The sequence below is a fragment of the Myxocyprinus asiaticus genome, chromosome 26 (genome assembly GCF_019703515.2).
Source record: "Myxocyprinus asiaticus isolate MX2 ecotype Aquarium Trade chromosome 26, UBuf_Myxa_2, whole genome shotgun sequence".
NCBI classification, from domain to species: Eukaryota; Metazoa; Chordata; class Actinopteri; order Cypriniformes; family Catostomidae; genus Myxocyprinus; species Myxocyprinus asiaticus.
The window spans coordinates 30,638,276-30,658,360 of record NC_059369.1 but is presented as its reverse complement, the minus strand read 5'-3'; the positions used below and the strand labels follow the sequence as shown (position 1 = coordinate 30,658,360).

At 36.9% G+C, this 20,085-nt stretch overlaps 1 protein-coding gene across 1 annotated transcript in view; it reads right to left on the bottom strand.

Moving 5' to 3' along the window:
- The window catches only part of ryr1b (ryanodine receptor 1b (skeletal)), a 149,659-nt gene that overhangs the window by 110,956 nt on the left and 18,618 nt on the right, over positions 1-20,085 (bottom strand). The window contains exons 2-3 of the mRNA XM_051656671.1: positions 3,119-3,238; positions 1,554-1,655 (exon numbers count right to left, since the gene is read on the bottom strand). Of these exons, the coding sequence (XP_051512631.1) occupies positions 1,554-1,655; positions 3,119-3,238 (222 nt within the window). The remainder of the gene's footprint in view (positions 1-1,553; positions 1,656-3,118; positions 3,239-20,085) is intronic.

Genomic DNA, 20,085 nt, shown 5'->3' with positions numbered 1-20,085 from the left:
CTCTCTCTATTAAGTCACCTAAAATGGCAATTTTGGTCATTTTTAATGTTATCTAAGAATTTTTTTTTTCTCATCTGGCTTGTAAATGTTAGTACAGAATCACCCACATATGATGGCAATGAAGACAATGAAGAAGAATTTATGCAAGGTGAGAGGAAATGAAAAGGTTAATTTTAGAGTAATGACAATAGTATGGAGGAGGCTAGTGGTTGGTAGTCAAAGAAGAGTTTGAAAGATGCATTTGAATGTGGTTTTCATTATGGACTTGAAGCCTAATTTGCAGGCCCAGACAAAATCTGAAAATTATTACTTTTTTAATCATCATTTTTTTTTTTTTTTTTTTTTTTTTTGATTTTGGAGGAAAATCTATGGAATAATGTGGAATAAATACAAATATTGTAAAATTGATAAACAGAGTTGAGAGTACACTACACTACTTAAAGCATAATCAAATTGGCAAATATATATTTTAAAAATTAGCATGCAAAGGGCAGGGCATGTTTAGAACTTTGTGAATGACATCCGTTCCAATTCTGATTTCAACAAGCACAGATTTTGTGTGGGTCTGCTTATTGGCTTTCCTGTTGGGTAGGGATGAATGCTGGTGTTGTGGGCTGTACACTAATCTTAAAGTGCAGTGAAGATCATAACCTTAAGCAGGATTCTGGAATGCACTCTCTCTCTCTTTCATTCTCTCTCTCTCTTTCTTATACAAGTACACATTAATATATACACACACAGACTAGCTCTCATTTGAAGCCAAATGGGATTCCAACTGCAACCAAACAAAACAAAGTGAGGAACAGGTGCCAGCAGTCAAAGGTCAGACAGAAGTAAAGGGTTTAGGGGTGTATAGGGGCAACAGTATTATTTAATCCACACCGGACACTGAGTAGGAGATTTAGGTAAAGAGGAGAGGAAGGGTGCTGAGTTTTGAGGGAATAGAGATATAATACAGTATGAGACATGAGACATACCCATTTATCCAAATCGACTGCCTAAAGTTGGCAGGAAGGGGGATGAAGGTTCAGGAGAGAGACAAAAGGTACAAGAAGTTAAGCTCTACGAACAGTACACTAACAGATCTACGTTTACGTTCCTTAATACCAGAAACAGGCGTGTACCAAAGTTCACAGATTTTCCGATGACCCCATGCAACAAAAATGTGCATGGTGCATATAGAACAATAATAAGAGAAATATGGAAAGCTGTTGGTACAAATAATTTTAACTTCCTTTTATTGCACAAAACTACTAAAATGTTGTTCTAAAACTTTAAAATATATTGTATAAATTCTGTCTAGTATAAGAAAGAGGGCACAACATTAACATTAATTGCATTAACTTGCTTCTGCACATATCCTCTTCTCTTACCACTACTTTCTTATTCCTTTTAGTTTTAAAACCACAAATATTAATAATATATTCGAATGTATAATCCCTGTCATTCTTTACAATTATGACCCTTTTCTTTTCAAATCCCTCCCAACTCTCCACCACTTTGTCCCTCCCTCTCTCTCTCTCTCCCTCCATATTCTCTATCCCAACTCTCACCTCCATCATCTCCATGGTGTTTGCCAGCATCTCTTGCAGGGCTCGTACCGAGAGCGACTGCTCCAGTATAAAGGCACAGATTGCCAGATCAGGCGGCACATTCTGCAGAGGAAGACAGAGGGAGCAAAGTGACTTCTACATTTGCACCACTTTTGCACATAGTATTTCAGCGCAAATATCTAAGTTTTATTCACTAACCACCTGCAATCAGTTTAAGAATGCGCAATCAGTGCTGAAATTGCACTGTGTCTTGAGTTTTTAAATTATAATAAGTCACTGTCATTCCTTTCCATGCAAACACGCCTCCATTCATGTAAATTATTCTCATTACACATTGCGCTTCATTCACAAAACTCGACGCAATTAACAGTGCGTTATTACTGCCCAAGGAAAGCAGGTGGTAATCTGAATTTTATTAAAAAGAGATGTTTGTGTACATTTTCTATCAATCACGACAGTAGAAATTCATCAAATAACTATAAATGGAGAGGAGCGTTATAACCTGGCACATATCCAGATGCGCGAAGTAGTGACGATGTACAGTACCAGTAGAGTGTGCCAGATCGGGGTGGTGTGCTGCGTCCTCCACAATATAATTAAAGACAGTGCAACATTTAATTGCACCACTAGTTCTTAATGCAAGACTTAGCTAGTCGTTTGGAACCTCTCCTTAAAGCAATGTATAGTTGCATAATATGACATTTACCTTTATACCGTGCATCTTGTTACGGCTGATGTTCAAACCTTTTTGTCTCGCGGTACTGTCAGCAGTAATATAAACAATAGTATATTCAAGTATGTAAATAATAATATTCAGAAACTGTATCTAAAATTAATAAGGGGCAATAAACTAACAGTATACTAATACTGACTGGAAAAAAAATATTTGTTTTAATATCCTACCAGTGATATACTTGATAAGCCGTGCTCTCTTATAAATGTAAATTAATGTAAATGTCAACATCATCATATTTGTCTAAAGGATTAAAGGCTGTCATGCCAAACATAAACTCACTGATGTCATTCAATTAGTTTGCATTTTTATTCTAACCATTACATCTGGTTGGAGTTTAATGGTGCAATGCTCAAATATTTAGTAAGTTGTAAATTATGCATGGCTGGTGCAACTGGCCCCTGATGAATAACTCTTTCCATGATAAATAGAAAATGTTAACAAATCTCTCATAAATAAAATTTTGTTTACCGCCTGCGGCATAACATTTATTGTGCCAAGCAAATAATACTGAGTTTTGTTAATCAGGAAGTCAATCAAGAATTATAAGAATGACAATTATTTAACTTAAATATCCTACCCAGAGGGCATTTAGCACCTATTTAATTAAATTGCGAGGGCTTAGTGAATAAGATGCAGGTTTTGGCGCTGAAATACTGCATCCTACAATGGTGCAACTATTTCGTAAATTCGTCCCTATGTTTTGGTTCTGTATTGAAAATAATCAGAACAATCTTTGCTGTGTTTATATTTAAATTCAGAGCCAGATTAAATTTGACAGATGCACACCTGCTCTAAATAATGACACCCTGACACCTTTTTGATGGCATACCTGTGCATTTGATGTAGTCTCAAGAAAGCACAGACGGTTCCCGAACCCCTCACAGGAAAGGCATAGTTTGATCTGCTCCTTCAGAACAGTTGCACTGCACTGGAGCACAACTTGGTCTTCCTGCAGTCAAAGTGGGTCATGGGAAAGAGACCAGGATATAAAGTGAGAGGATAAATAGAGTGACAATGGTTACAATGACTTGTGCCAATGGGGTTAAGTCTGATAAATACCTATTCATAGTGAGATGTGTAAATATGTTGTATGATAGCATACTGATTAGTGAGACACAAACACACACATGCACAAGCTGGCCCATCCATGGCAGAGAGCTCAGGGACTGAAGTGTAAATACAGCAATAAACACAACCCGCTTCCAAACACTCTCCACCTGTCACAGGGCATTCTCAGCTGTTCTCTCCACTGACTCATGATGTAGCCATTTCCTGCACTCCCTTCTCCTCTCTTGCTTGCTCTTTCTCTCATCAGCCACCTTTTCACTAGCATTTGTCTTCCATATTTCTCTCTCTATCTTCATATTTCACAGTGTGGTTGTTTCACTGTGTCCTAGAGTCTGTGTCAGTTTTCTTTCTGTAACAGCACTTTTGTCAACATTCAAACCTCACTATTTGTCTTCTTCCCTCACTCATTACTGCTTCTCCTTCCCTCTCCTCTCTTCACAGTATATTGCAGGGAGGTCCTGTCCCACAATCACCTGCACAGAGGAAACGGGGACAGTCTACCCTTTGTTAAGTGTAGGGCACAGAGCCCTTTAAACAAACTGCTTCCTTCGTCCTTCTTGGAGCTGGCCAGTCTCTCAGGCCAGCTGTAAGATGTATAGTCACAAAACATGCAGCCAGGCAGAAAGAAGGATTCATTTTAAGTCTGGAATAAAAGGTTTTGTCACATATACAGTACTATGCAAAAGTCTTAGGCACAGAAGATGTTTCACGCAAGCTTTTGTCTTAAGATGGTTATTTATATCTTCAGCTTTAGTGTGTCAATAGGAAATATAAATTTTAGACTCCCAAACATTACTTTTGCAATAGAAAAGATTAGAATAGAAGAACAGGGAGCCCTGCAACAGATGTCATGGCCCCCCCAAAGCCCCCCACTGAACATTGTGTCAGTCTGAGATTACATATAGAGACAGAACCAATTGAGACTAAATAGATAGAAGAACTGTGGTGAATTCTCCAAGAAGCTTGGAGCATCCTATCTGCCAACAACCAAGAAAAACTGTGTCCGGGTGTACCTAGGAGAATTTATGCTGTTTTAAAGGCAAAGGTGGTCACACCGAATATTGATATAGCTTTTTTATGTTTACTGGACTTTGTATGACATTAAGTGATAAATGAAAACTATTTATGTCATTATTTTTGAAGACATCCTCACTATGCAACATTTTTCACAAGTGCCTAAAACTTTTGCACAGTACTGTATGATCAATAATATACACTCCATTTCAAGGTGAAGTGTGTAATTTCAGCACCACTATCGTCACCTAATGGAAATGCAAAGCTAACGAAGGTTTCTTTAACACTCTCTTCGCAGTGGCAGTGTCAGTGTTGGTGGAGGGCTGATTGGGATGCTCAAACAATCAGAGTAACACTTTGATAGTGCAACAGAGTTTGTACTTTTCAGGGGAATCCATCCATGAATGACTTAAGGCCTATTCACACCAATTCCGAGAACAAAATACAAAATGAACAGCCGACAAAAGTTCACAGTGTGACCAAAATGAATATTGTGATTACCATTACTTATATTTGTCTCTGCAAATTAAGTGGGGATTTGATGAAGTATTTTAACATGAAGAAAAATTACACACATCCCCAATAAGCTTTCGTGGCTTATATGGTCAATAATATATACACTATTTAAAGGGGTCATGACATGAGGAATCAAATTTTTCTTGATCTTTTGTCATGTATGTGTTCATTGTACTATAAAACATACTGTAATTTTCAGAGCTTAAAACTTCCTTCTAACTGCAAAAAGAGCATTTGTTAAAACCAAGCTGCCAAAACGACTCGTTGTCTGCTTCCTCCACATTGTGATGTCACACTGTGGTAGACATTTGCATCTGATCGCCTCCACAGCAACACATCAACGCCTACTTTACCTTCTCTCTCCTGTAGCCCCGCCCAGTAACAGTGAGCAGTGAGATGACAAGGAGAGAGCAGGTCAGTCAAGAGCAAAGAGCCAATCATTACAGTGGGTGTTTACTGTCAAGTCTTTTACCCTATCTACACCGGATATGAGTGTTGCATCAAAAGCAATAGAACCCCATTATATTTAGTGACGCTGGAAGTGTCCGTTGCGGCGACAATAAACGGGTGTCACGTTCCATTTTGCACTGCATATGCTGGCGCTACTACACAAATTAAAAGGTTGTTAAAGGAGAAGTAGCACCAAAACAGAGCGTTTCTGACAGAGGGTCAGAATGAGGGTGAAAGAGAGAGAGAGAGAGAGAGTGACTACAGGATCATCTTCATACAGTATTGTCAATTACATTTTAAGCTGGACTGGTCACATTTTAGATCTGTATTTTAAAGTAAATTGAGTTAGACATTAATGTAATCTAAGCACGCAGTCAGAAAGATACACATTAAAGATACATTAAATTAAACAGTGTATTGTTGGTTTTAGTTTACTGGATGATCCTTGATAAAAGCAGTGACATTATGCTGCCATAGTCATCCATCCTGCAGAAGCAGAACTAAACTATTTTTTAATAGTTATTGAATACTGCACCACAAACTCTTAAAACAGAAGTGCCTGACACTATGGGGCAGGATGAACAGATAAAGCCAGGTAAAATGCCCGAGACTAGAAGTAGGAGGATGGTGTGTGTGTGTGTGTGTACTGTATGTGTATGTGTATACATAACCCTGGCCCTGATATGTGATTTTTGCAGCAAAACACTGGGTGACTCACTTTCCTTGTTGCCTTTTTGGCCTGCATTCAGAATCCTGAGACAAAAACAACCATCCGATGAACCATCAGAGTGTTAGCTCAAGAAAGAACATGATGTAGAGAGTATCAAGATCAATCTGTTTCTACTCTACAAAACAACAGACTGAAGTATCATTTGTCTGCCCAATAGAAGATGAGAAGATTCTTATCGAGTTAATTACTAGCTAGAGGTCAAAAGAGTTCTTCAACGCCAATGTCAATATCTAGAGTCCAGGGTGGCAAACACCCAATATAGGCTCCGGTTTACTAAGCTCCCAAATAACGGCTACTAATTTGCTTGTGTAATCTATGATATTGCGTGTGCACGTCTTGGGCATGTTGCAGGTGATTTACTAAGAAAATCTGCACAAATAACTACACATGCAAATATATTAGATACACCCTCCAAAAGGCAACTTTTGCATGGGAAAATTGCACAAAATGCATGCTCACCTATATTATGGCTCTCACTAGATACCATTTTATTTTTTTATTCAATATTTTTTCGATATTAAGTGTAGAGCAGTTGATGAGAATACCTGTGTATTACACTCTTCTCTTGAAATGTATCACAACGATTACGGAAAGCAAGACAAAATCGCTTCAATTCATAATTCACAAAGAAAAAAATACAGTATTATGTACGTTAAGCCATCGCACCACTGGTGTATTCTAAAACAGAGATACACAGGAGGCTACACGAAAGAGAAGTTACGCTCACAACTTGTTTCGCGGGGGGAAAGACAAACCTGTTCAGAGTGGGTCTATCGGGCACACCGGCACACTTCGATCAAGCACTGGAGAGAACTGCCACTTAATATATTTCGCCAGTTAAAAATAATATTTAAAACATTGAAATACGACATACTTTGGGCATAAATTGTTAGCAGACTATTTTTATCTTAGAATTAAGAATTGAATGATCATCAGAAGGCCTATGTTATTGGTCATGATTTTGAGTTCTAAAATAACCAAATAAACCATTTGTTTAATGAAAAATTAATTTAATACAACAATAATGTGTCATAAATGGGTTTTCTAAGTATTCGGCATTTTTAAAGTCTCTGTTTTGCCACAATGACAGATACACAGTGCAAATCAGATTATTACTTGCCTTTCATTCGTATTAATTTGCTCTTGCAGTTTGCATTTCTGAAATGACTTTCAGGCTTGATAAATCACTTTGTGGGAGCAATTTAATTTATTTACATCTGCACTGACCTTTTTTCTGCTCATTTGGAGAAATGCCTCTTAATTGCATATTCATTTCGGGGAAACGTGCGAAAATTGCCAAGACGCGCTATTTTGTGCATCTGAAAGACGCAATCCTCATAAGACTGCGTTAGTGGATCAGCTCAGACATTTTATGCACGTGCAATCATGTTTGCATGTGTTTTTATACACGCAAACATTTGGTAAATCGGGGCCATAATGTCAGTATCTTATCAATAAATTAATTAATTTAATTATGGCAAATCTTTTGCTGGCAAATCATAACATTTTGCAATTCGCAGTGCCAATAACATCAAAATGGCCAAATATTGGCCTATCCCTACTTAAGGCTAAACTATTTCCAAACTGCAACAGTTACACATTAATTTAATACTGCAAGATATGACATTTCTCTGCTGATTAAAAAGTAGATTTTTTTTGTTGAATTCTTCTACAATAATATGAATTCTCTGATTACTTCAACCAAGTGTTGTTCACAACATGACAAAGTTTATTTGTGAAAGACAAACATAAATTACAAGCCTTTTGTGATTGAATCAGCTGTATCAGCAATACCATTTATACTGACCATTAAAGTATTCTGAGATTTTGCTGTCTGATATGGTGGTCTCATGGAGAGTTACTAGGCTGAGCCCCATGATCTGCAAGCTTAGCTCATCCTCATATAAATAGGCCCTGAGCAGCCCTGGAATCTGACAGATGCAGAACGATTTATTCCACGTGGCCCAAACAATCAGTGCTAATGAGTTGCTTAAATGCTTCTGAGCTCATGCAAAACACAGTGAACAAAGAGTGTAGGAAAAACAGGGAAGGTTTGGATGAACACTGAACTGAGAACCTGGCCTTGTCAATATGGTGGACTTCTTACTGCCACTTAAGACAGGTGGAAGATTACAGAAAAAACACATTTAAAGTCTAGACTTGCAGCAAGACAAGCTTAAATACTTTTAAGAGATTTTTTAAAAGATATTAAGTGACTTGTGAATCAAGAGTTTTTGCAAACTAGCCACAAACTTGCCACTCTTATTTTCACATGCATATGAGCATGAGCACATTAGATTTTGCATCACAGTATGAGGCATAATGACATAGAAAAATGACAATCTTCAATAACTGTGGCATGACTATCAGTAATGCATTAAAATATCGAGGTTCACCTATAATTATTTATCCATACGGCATAATGAAGAAGATCAATCTGCTGTCTATTTGTTCTTTAGCAACAGACAGCATTGCCAAATGTAGTGATGGCTGTTTGTGCTCTAATGAACTGGTAGCAACTAAATCTATCTCAATATTTCATTAGAGACACCTACACAAGTCTGACAGCAATACTGATGCATCCATGCAACAAATATGAAAATATATGTTAAACAAACTCATTCAACACAATGAAGGCTCTCTGGCTGCCAACAAGAGCAAAAAGGTGCTTTACTGTGGACCCACAGACGTAGCTGACACAGCTGCTTTAAAGCTTATGTTGAATAACTTTATTCAGCTATGGTCTGAAGAGCCCAAACTGTGCATTCACAGAAGTGGCACCTGTAGGTGTCAAAGAGCATGAGAGGCACAGGTGTTTGATCAGCACTCTGATGTCACAAAGGACTTAGTGGGGTCAGGGGAAGGTAGGAGGTTTAGAGAAGACCATGGTATCCGAATGAGGACTTTGCATTCTTCTAACCAGTTATTTATTGGTGTGTTTTCCTATTATACTCTTTACATCTTTACAGTTACATGTTGCATTTCAATTAAGAAATAAAATGAATGAGAGGCTGTGCTAAATTCTGAAGACTTATGGCTAAAAGGCATTGTTAGGTGCACAGTGCACAGACTAATCAAATTCATTAAGTGCCAACTTTACCCTAACTGACAAGTAAACTAAGGTTAATAGTTGGTCTCTAAGGGTGCTGATATACACTATCAAAGTTAACAGGTGTTTTGGGTCATAGCTGTTACTATATTGCGTTTACTATACTATAGTGTAAGTCATTACATTTTAGGATGGCTATAAAGCCGGTTAGACAGACAAGGCACAGGTATTACACAGAGAGCGTCTGTGCGTTGAATAGCGTTGGCAGTCCAAAGCAGTGAATCTAATCACCATGCAGACAAAAGTTGCATATGAAGGCTTTTGCACTTCTTCAAGAATGAACAAAGTGACATTAATAAGTTTGTAGCCAGTGTATGAAAACAATGGTGCAACTGCGCACACTGAAAGATTATAAAGGGCAACTTTATTGAAGCAGTCATACCATAAAAAGAAACTTGTTTCTGAAAAAGTGAAGTCAGAATGTAAATATAAAGGAATTTAATGGAAAACTATGTGAGTGGCACTCAGTGGCGAATATTGAGCAGCCCCCGAATTCATAGTTGGGCACCGAATTTCGAATTTTAGGATGCAGTGTTTCGTCCACCTGTGACACCTCTGACACTGCACACTGACTAGGGATGGGCATTTTCAAGTAATTTGTAATTTTGAGTACTCTAATCCACGAGTAAACGATTACTTAAGTTAAAATGTGAGTGTAACAAAGTTCTTAGTTTTCGTGGCAAGGAGAAGGCGGGAGATGGCGAGATCCGACTCAAAAGGGGCTTTATTTCCCACACTTTTAACAGTCTATAAATAACATTTTCAGTAGACACATTCAAATAAGGCTTTTCAGCACAACACAAATATCGCACTCTGGAACACTCTGCTTCGTGCAGCTTTCTCTCCCTCACTGGCGTCTGGCTCGCTCTTAAAAGCCCGTCTCAACTCTCACTGCAATGACAAACAGCTGTTAGAGGCAATCGTTGCCATGTAATGATCCTTACCATTCTCATCTTCTGATCTCACTCTCCATTCACAAACTGGCGTTTAACCACGCCCCAACCACCACAGTAAGTTAAAAAATAACATGCATTACATGTAGGTGAACTTTATATTTTGTTTTGTTCACAAACGTTACCAAGAACGGTTTTAAAATAAGGTAACTTCAACAAACTATGCTTTTCTTTTGGGAATTTTCTTTTATGAACAACACGCATGATGACTTTTTATAAAATGCTCTGTCAGTTTTCAGAGATTTAAGCCACACACATACTGGTCTGATAAGCTTCCAATTTCTCGTCCCACTTTGCTTTGCATTTCTCATCCCACGAGACCAAGAAAGATGGGAAACCATTTGTTGCATGTGGGGCATGGTCATGTGTCTGTCTGCGGGAGAGGGAGAGCGGTAAGGCTCGTCACCTGGGTTGTGATTTCTCTAACACCTGTCTCTCATTATAGTGATGGCAGAGGGAGACCTGATAAGGCATGCCAGAGCGTCAGAGTGTGAGAGGGAGAGCAACACAAGAGTAGTGTGCAAGGAGACTGAAAGTCGACAGTGTTAAAGAAACTAAAGAGTGTGCAACGAGAAAATAAACTCTGACCTTGAACCTGTTTCATTGTCTCCTGACTCCTCCATTGCCCACGAACTCAGAACTATCACAGTGGTGCCGAAACCCAGCTTTGGAGGAGAACGCCATAATGGAGTCCTCACCGCTGGGGGAAGTTTTCAAGACCCTCGCCAGCATCCAACAAATCCAGCATCAAGCCCTCATGGAGGTACGCCTGGAGCAGGAACAGCGTTTCCAGGTCCTGCTCCAGGCACAAGCGGAGGACCGGCAGGTGTTCCGGAGCCTGATCGCCAGAAAGGGGGCTGGCGCTGCGACCCCCCTGCAGCCCACATCCCCCATGCCACAACATTGCATAACACCATTATAATAAAAATTTTGCTTTCTCTCCTTTGTCTGATAATTAAAAGGAATTATTAAATGTACTATTTCTTGGCAAATGTAACTGGAGTGGCTCCGTGACTTCCCAACGGGGGAAAAGGCATACATTTTAAAATCTTCAAAGATCCTTGTCCGCTGGTTTGAATGACTCCAACAAGAACCGAATATCAATACAATCAAGTACTCAATCAGCTTTAAAGCTGCACTACGGAATATTTTTTGGTTAAAAATGAACAAAATGACATTACTGATTGAGTACATAAATAACAGTGTTCAAAACAATATCCTTACCTTACCCCAGTTAAGCCTACAAAAATGATTTGTATTTTGAGCTGTAGGGTCAGATTTGGCACGAAATCACAGGCTTATGTCACACTCATCAATGTCATTATGTCATGTCCGTAAACACAGAAAAGAAGTACCGACTGTCACGTGTTCCAGCTGGGGAAACTAAGTACAATGTTCTGTTCAGCCAGTCGCTGTCACACAGTTCAGGACAGCATAACTGCAAAGTTCTTTACTTGCTATAATGCTTGGATATGTTGTCTGATAGGGTTGTTGAAGCATATATTGCTTGTCATGCTCGTTTAAATCATACAATACTTGTGTGTTAACCGATCGCTATGTTTCTACATTGGCCGGTAAAGTTACTGTAACGTGTTTACTAATATTCATGACTTCTGAGTATTTTATAACATTGCTGTAGTTTCCAGGTTCCCTAAGAGTCTGTGCCACTGTTTTCTCATTTCTTTTGCCCCAGTCACAGAAATGCACAAGCTATCACTTATTGTCCTTTTAGCAGATCTGTCTATTTACAATGTACTATCATCTCAAGTTGTTAAAATGTACTGATTTCATAGCACAGTAATGTATTAATTTTAATTTTGAATTTAATTTTTATAATAACAATTAATAGGTCTGTGTAACCATCTATCTATTTTAACTTTACTGCGAAAGAAATTATAAATTAAACGTATTATTGAAATTTTTCATTGCATATTTCTACATATTATTTTCATGTTACAAAGTATATTTCATCCCCATCATTACTGAATCCTCCTTTTTTGTTTTTGTATTACAGTATTATTTGGTGTAGTGCATAAACATACTACTATTACGGTTTTACTTGCATTGCATCAACTGAGGCTGTACAATATAATATAAAAATAATAAAGTGTTCCATTGAACTCATTTCAGCCATATCACGAGTTTCAACTAAAATTGATAAGTGTATTACAATGCAAACATTAATAGATTTAATTAGTAGATAAAATACATGAATTATCATATTAAAATATGCTGGTAACTTGTGGTGGTTTGTTATCAATGTAAAAGTGCTTTGAGTGTAGTGTCAGAAAAGCGCTATTCATTAATTCAAAATATGTAAAAACTACTGTTGCTTATCTTTATCAAAGCAAGTAATATTTTGGTTTTAAATGTTTAATAGAATAGCATAATATCAACATGAAAATAGAACATTATGACTCTGGCTCTGAATATCTCATGTACATGACACTGTTAACGTTTTACCCAAAAAGAACATTCTGTCATTATTTAAACTTAAAGGGATAGCTCACCCGAAAATTACAATTCAGTCATTGTTTACTCACCCCTGTGTTGTTATAACCCCATATGACTTTCTTTCTTTTTCTAAACACAAAGGGAGAAATCGTGAAAAAATGTTGTGCTCAGTGATGCCATACAATGGTAGATTATGCTAACCACCTCTTCAAGCTTCAAAAGCATGCAAAAGTATAATTCACATGTCTAATAAATTATTCCATAAGACTCGATTGTTATGAAACCATACGATGAGGTTTGGTGAGAAACAAACAGAAATATAATGCATTATTTAGTGAAAATGTTGACCGACCGTTGCTCTCCCCTGCGCGTTCATGAGACTGCACGAGAGCAAGTTCAAGCAGCCTCCACTCATAAAATGGGGCAATTAAGTGTCAACTCATTTTGTTTATCTAAAAACAGGTCCGCCACAGCAATAGAAACAACAGAACACAACACAGCTGCACACAAAGCAAGGAACAGTACTTACTAAAATATGTCTGATGAGATGAGTTTGTAGTCAGAGAATAGATGCATTTCTATGCCCAGCCTTATTTATTTGAAACAGAGTTCCCAATCAAACTGAGAGAGATAGACAGAGGAGGCTGAAGGCAGTCACAGTCACACTGTGTCCTAACCTCATGCCAAACAACACATGATAAAAGGTATATTTTCTAGGGCTGCCACTAATGATTATTTTGATAATCGATTAATTTTCTATTATTTCTAAGATTAATTGATTAATCAGATAAAAAAAAATGAAATTTTATTTCAGAATCAGAATGAGCTTTAATGCCAAGTGTGCTCACGTACACAAGGAATTTTTGTTATTATTATTATTATTATAATTTTTTTTTTTTTTTTGGTGATAGGAGAAACAAGCAACTGCACACAGAACATTACAGTGAGACACAGAATATAAAACAAGGTAAGAGTATAAATAGACATACAAAAAAATAGGACATATAACATAGGATGGCGTATATACATGTGCAAGTGATAATATATGAGCAAGGTAGGGGTATGTACAGTTACTGAATTAAATATGAGTGAATTTACATATGTTCATGACATATTTACACATTGTTGCACTATGGGAGTCCTGAAGGCAGTTTATGTGGTAAATGGCCTGAGGGTAAAAACTGTTCTTGTGCCAGATTGTCCTGCGCTGAGTGCTCTGTATCGCCGGCCAGAGGGCAACAGTTCAAAAAGGGAGTGGGCAGGGTGTGTGGGGTCCAGAGTGATTCTACCTACACATTTCCTCACTCTGGAGACGTACAGGTCTTGGAGGGTGGGCAGGGGGGCACCAATAATCCTCTCAGCAGTCCTGACTGTCCGTTGTAGTTTACTTCTGTCTGATTGGTGATTTGGCTGTCATAAAAGCCTTTATTGTAAAAGACTGTACTGGAAAATAGATTTAAAGTGCATTTTCAGCATGTTGTCTGCGGAGTTCAGCATGTGCTGCATGTTAGGCTGACCGCCTCCTCTCTCCTCTCACTCCGGCTGCAGCTTGGCTCACATTTTCAGATGCAGCCACAGTTTATGTAAGACAACCCTAACAAAAGTGTAGCTCCAATCCTGGCATCCTCCGTTGGTGTTGTTGATTTTGTTATTGTTGCTATTGAATCAGGCATGCAATAACGTCAGACAAAAAAAAAAAAAAAAGGTCGATACTAGATGACGTCACTATGGGAGTTCCTTTTTTAGTGTGAATGCAAGAGGGGAAAAGTCTCCTTGGTTGTCCCATTCTTCTTAAGAGTTCTTATCTAGAAAATTACTAAGGGAAAAGAACCGGGAGTGTAGGTGGGAAAGGGGCTTATAATTCAGCATTGCCCATGGCAGGCAAATGCATAAAGGAAAATCAATAATACTAATACTGACCAATAATCATCCAGGACAAGAACTGTATTATAAACAAAAATAATGTTGAACACCCTGCCACAGCAGGTTTGCTGATAAACCAGGTTTGCTGATCGACCAGTCTGTTTGCTGGTTTTAGAGCACGACATCACACTTGCACGCGGGGCCCCCTGCTACTGTTTCCAATATAAAATGTCACTTCCTCTCTAGGTGTCCTGCCTGTACTCGTACAGCCACTATGGTATTTATGGGGGTGACAGTTAATGTTTTCCTTTTGGCACAATGACATTCCAGAATTCCTTGTTAACTATAAACTCACTTGATGTCATCATTCAGCCATCATTAAATAAAAGGTTGCCTAAGGTTACTTAAAGGCAAAGTTCATCCAAAAAAGAAAATTCTGTCATCATTCACTCACCCTAGTTTCATTCCAAACCTGTATGATTTTCATTCTCACATTAGGGCTGCAACTAACGATTATTTTGATAATCGACTAATCTAACGATTATTAGAACGATTATTCGACTATTCGGGGGATTATTGCAACGATTAATCATTAGCTCTAAACCGACTATTCAGCTTGTGGCCCGACTTAAAAGGTTGTATTAAACGTGCTTACTAACAATAGAGAGGACAAAATCATCTTTTAAAATACCTCTAAATGACATTCACTGAATTAAAGTGAAAAAATACTTTTTATTAAGTTTTTAATTCAGTAAAAATTTCACTACAAAAAATCCTATTGTTATCAAGTGTATTTGTCTTTTTTTCCATTTAAAATTGTCAAAAAATCCTTAAAACAAGATACATTTACTTGAGAGGTAACACATAAAATATTTAGACTTGCTTTAAGAGAATGTATCTTAAATATAAGTGTATTTTGTATTTAAGTGTATTTTTTCACTTGGTTATACTTCTGCGAGTGCAGTAAAGACAAAATATACTTATATTCAAGATCTACTTTCTAAAAGCAAGTCTAAATATCTTATATGCTGCTTCTCAGGTGAATGCATCTTTTTTTTTAAGGATTTTTAGATATTTTAAAATATTTGTATTTTTAATATTATATTCAACATTCTCAGATGTTGTTCTTCTGCAGTATAGCTGCTAAAGTAAATGTACGTTGTTTTAAAGGAGTTTTAGATATTTATATTGGAAAACAAGCCAAAACAAATTTTAATGCAGTGTATAATCGGGCGAAGACTACATTCTCCTTTCTGTTCACTTCAATCTATCTTTAACTTACAAAAAAAAACAAAACAAAAAAAAAAAACTCTCTGTTATTAATAAAGCTGCGTTTATCCAATTTTCTTCACGATAAGAAATGCACAGTGACATATATATTATGATTCAATAAGTTGCCATCGCGTTATAATCTAGCTGCATTAAGCGCGTGCACTAGAGGGATGAGCGTCCCCGCAACAGAGTGTACCTCTGCCGGGTGCAGTTTCAGTCTCTCCCCATTAGATCGGGACACTTCGCGCAACTCATACAAGAGGCGCTGACCGCACAGAGAAATTTTAGAGAGTTTACAGAGTTTCCTTATTATTTTAACTTTAATAAAGCTATAACGCATTAAATAGAACTGCATTAAAGATGTAACGCCGGGGTGTTTCCTTTGTAGACGCTCTACACGCAAATTTTGCTTAATCTGAGCGTCAGCTCCGGCTCTGCTTATTCCACAACAAGAGTGCTTCTGTATTGACTTATTTTGTATTTTTGCATTATAATTCCCTCATACTTTGCGATCTACATCACCTGAAGCTGTTTGGAAAGTTTAGAGTGCGTCTGGACTGTGAGATGTGTTTTCTTCCTCTCCTCAATCAGGCGCGAGATGCAGTGCTGCTCTTGTGTGAAATTATTAGAGTTTCATATGACCTTATGTTACGTTAAGATCAAACGACTATTCGACAATGAAAATTTTTGTCGACTAATCGTTTCAGCCCTATCTCACATAGAACACAAAAGAAGAAATTCTAAAAAAAAATTACGCTGCTCTTTTCCATACTATGAAGGCAGATAGTGACCAATAGTGATGTCAAGAAGTACCGGTACTTTGGTATCAATTCGGTACTAAAATAAAAAAAGATGTCACGATACCAGTATTTCTGCAGTACCGGTAGTAGCGACTCACTGACTGACACATGACTGTTTCCAAATGCTCACACAGAAATTTGACATATTTCACTAAAAAATGTAATGCATAATTAATCAAATTTAAATTGTGACATGTCCTAGTGTGATTATTAAACTGTGAAAGACTGCAATCTTAGTCTGCAGTCTTTAATGGTCATGAGCTGCGTGTTTTAAAGTGAATGTGTGAAGCAGACCACTCATAACTCCAAATTCCACTGAATCACGCACTGTGTGTTATATGAGATCACAAAACAGAGCACTTATCCACTGTGAAGTGTGTAGCACATGCAAATTGTATATTTATACAATTAAATCACAGCATTTGTGCTTCAATGATCACACTGGGCTATGCAGCGAACTGTTTATCCAGATAAGTGAAGCTTCCACCAAAAAACATGCGTCGAAATAAAAGCTCACGTCAAAATAAAAGCTTAGAGTAAAAAACTGTAGAGTAAAATGTAATATTTTAACAATAATTACAATTATAATAAAATATTACTAATTCTACTAATACTACTACTACTATTAATAATAAAGCAATATATCACAAACAAGAGTGCTGTTCTACTGTTCTATATTCATTTGTTAAAGGTTTTAGGAATTAATTTGATTAGACAGTATTTTAAAACATGGAATTAAAAAAAATAATAATAATAATGGAAAAAACAGGATTTGGGAAAAAACTAAATGGATTTCAGTAAAGCCCTACTTAAAACATTTATGCATTCTTCATTAATGCATACGTACTTCATTGAGAAACACTTTAAGGACATGCATTTTTTAAATTTATTATTTACATTGAAATGTAACTTTTTAAATATGCTAGAGGTGTGTGTTCAGTAGCATATTACCATATTAGCATATTGTTTTCTGTGGTATCGATACTGGTATCGAGAGCCGTGATATTTCACTGGTATGTGTACTGACTACTGAAATTTAGGTTTCGTGACAACACCAGTGTCTCTCAAGGTCTAAAAATGACAAAAATCACCATGAAAGTAGTCCATACAATTAAAAAGACACCCTGAAAAGTTATTCGCTAATAATCTTCCCCTCTGAGGCTCTGTCGTAGCTCTCAAATCTTGTGCTTGCATTCAATTCAAAACATTCAAAAATGTTGAATTGCAATTGACGTCAGACCTGGTGTGATGCATCTTCACACACCATGTTTGAATGCTCACAAGCAAATTTTCAGATTTTCAGCAAATAACAACCAAGCTTAATTTCAGCCCATTCCTCTCACTAACATACCATATAGTTTCAGAAGACAGTGCATATAAACTACTTTTAGGTTGCTATTTTGTCCTTATCATTACTTGACAGTATAAATCATCATTTACTTTGACTGTATTGAAAAAAAAACAAACAAAAAAAACAGCTTGGACATTCTGTCTAGCATCTCTTTTTGAGTTCCATGAAAGCAATAAAGTTATACAGGTTTGGAACAGCATAAGGTTGAGAAACTGATGACAGAATCATAGTTTTTGTCATAACTAACCAGCCTGGTCTCATTAAATGTACGTTTTTGCAACATTTTTGCAATTCAAAATGTATGTGCGGTATATCACGTTTGGCTGCAGGTTTCCAGTGAAATGTCCAGCAGGGGGCACCAAAAGCAAGTAAAATGGTGTCGTATTCAGACATGGTTTTATGGTGAATTTTAGATAATGTTTTTTAAAAAACATACCTCCCTAACCTAAAACTTTTGCCTGAACCTAACCAATAGTGTTTTAAAATATAAAAAGACATCCTTACTTTATCAATGTCTAAATGTAACCATTAGTGTTTTAAAATGCAGAAGCGAAATGAAAAAAATAATTTTCTGAAGCAACCATCTCATTTCATGCTTTGTCTATGACTCCGTAATGTTATGTGTCAGCTTAAGTTCATGGCTGAACTTGAACTTGTCTTCAATTCTTAGTCAAACACTCTATCGGGAGAGCTACCGCACAAGCTAATTAAGTTGGAATAAATGTATATACTACCATTCAAAATTTGGGGTCACTTGCCTGAAATGTTTTTCATGATCTTAAAAACCTTTTGATCTGAAGGCGTATGCTTAAAAGTTTGAAATTAGTTTTGTAGACAAAAATATAATTGTGCCAACATATTAATTTAATTACAAAACTAAAATTTATTAAAAAAAAAAAATGGATGACTTGGACCGAATAATTAAGAAAAGCAGCCAATAAGTGCCCAGCATAGATGGGAACTCCTTCAATACTGTTTAAAAACCATCCCAGGGTGATACCTCAAGAAGTTGGTTGAGAAAATGCCAAGAGTACATTTCTGCAAAATCTAGGCAAAGTGTGGCACTTTCAAGATGCTAAAATATAACACAGTTTTGATTTATTTTTGATTTTTTTAGTCACAACATAATTCCCATATTCCCATTTCTATTATTCCATAGTTGTGATGACTTTACTATTATTCTAAAATGTGAAAAAAAATAAAGAAAGAATGAGTAAGTGACCCTAAACTTTTGAACGGTAGTGTATATGTAGGTGAGTCTGTAATAAAAGCATTAAAATATATGTTTTTTCAAAAGATGTTTTTGAGTAAAGTGTGTTGATATTATAAAATAGCAGGTTCTGAGTATTAGAGAGAAAAATAAGTATTTATAAAGTCATTATCAGCCATTAAAGTCATGATCTGAGTGAAAGTGAATAAAACACACAGTTGTTGTAGCACCACTAGTGTTCATTTCTCCTGGAAACTGCAGGGAATTGTACCTGGAGACACGTATAACAAGTTTTACAAAAATGTATATAGAGTCAAGTTTTCACTATGAGACCAGTTTTCAACTTACCCTTTAAAACAACTTCTAGTAACTGATGAATGATATCTTGGCCTGCTATATGGTCAACAAGAAAAATAGGGCAATTGATGAAAATGAACTAGGATGCAGCACCAGTCTTCTGAAAAACTAATTTCTTTGCTGGACTTTTTGCAACACCTAATATACCATTCTAACTGCACCAGAAATAAGACACCTTTGAAGAGCTGCATGTATCTTCTAGCATCAAAGGAACATGTACGCAAGTCATAAGTCACTGTATTTCAGTTGACCGGGATTTGATTGTGCACCTAACTGCAGGCACTCACTCCAGGAGATATCACTTACTGTGAAGACAGGACCACAGCAGGTGAAGAGGACGACAAAGTCCGACTACCGTGTCCAACTTCACTACTTTTTAATTATTGGCACCCTTTTGAGAGCCACATACTTTAAATACACTATAGGAATGGGAAGAGTAACAGACAGTGTGTCAAGAAAAAAGCTACATTGGAGAAGCTGATGTTTGTGTCCATAGGGAAAAATAAATAAATAAAGGAAATTAGAGGAGATACACTGGGAAGATAAATCTGATGGTTTAAAGTGGCCTTAAAAACTATTTGGACACATAACTGACACTTAAAAATATAAAAAATAAATTGCATTACACAACAAAATATCAAACCAAGTG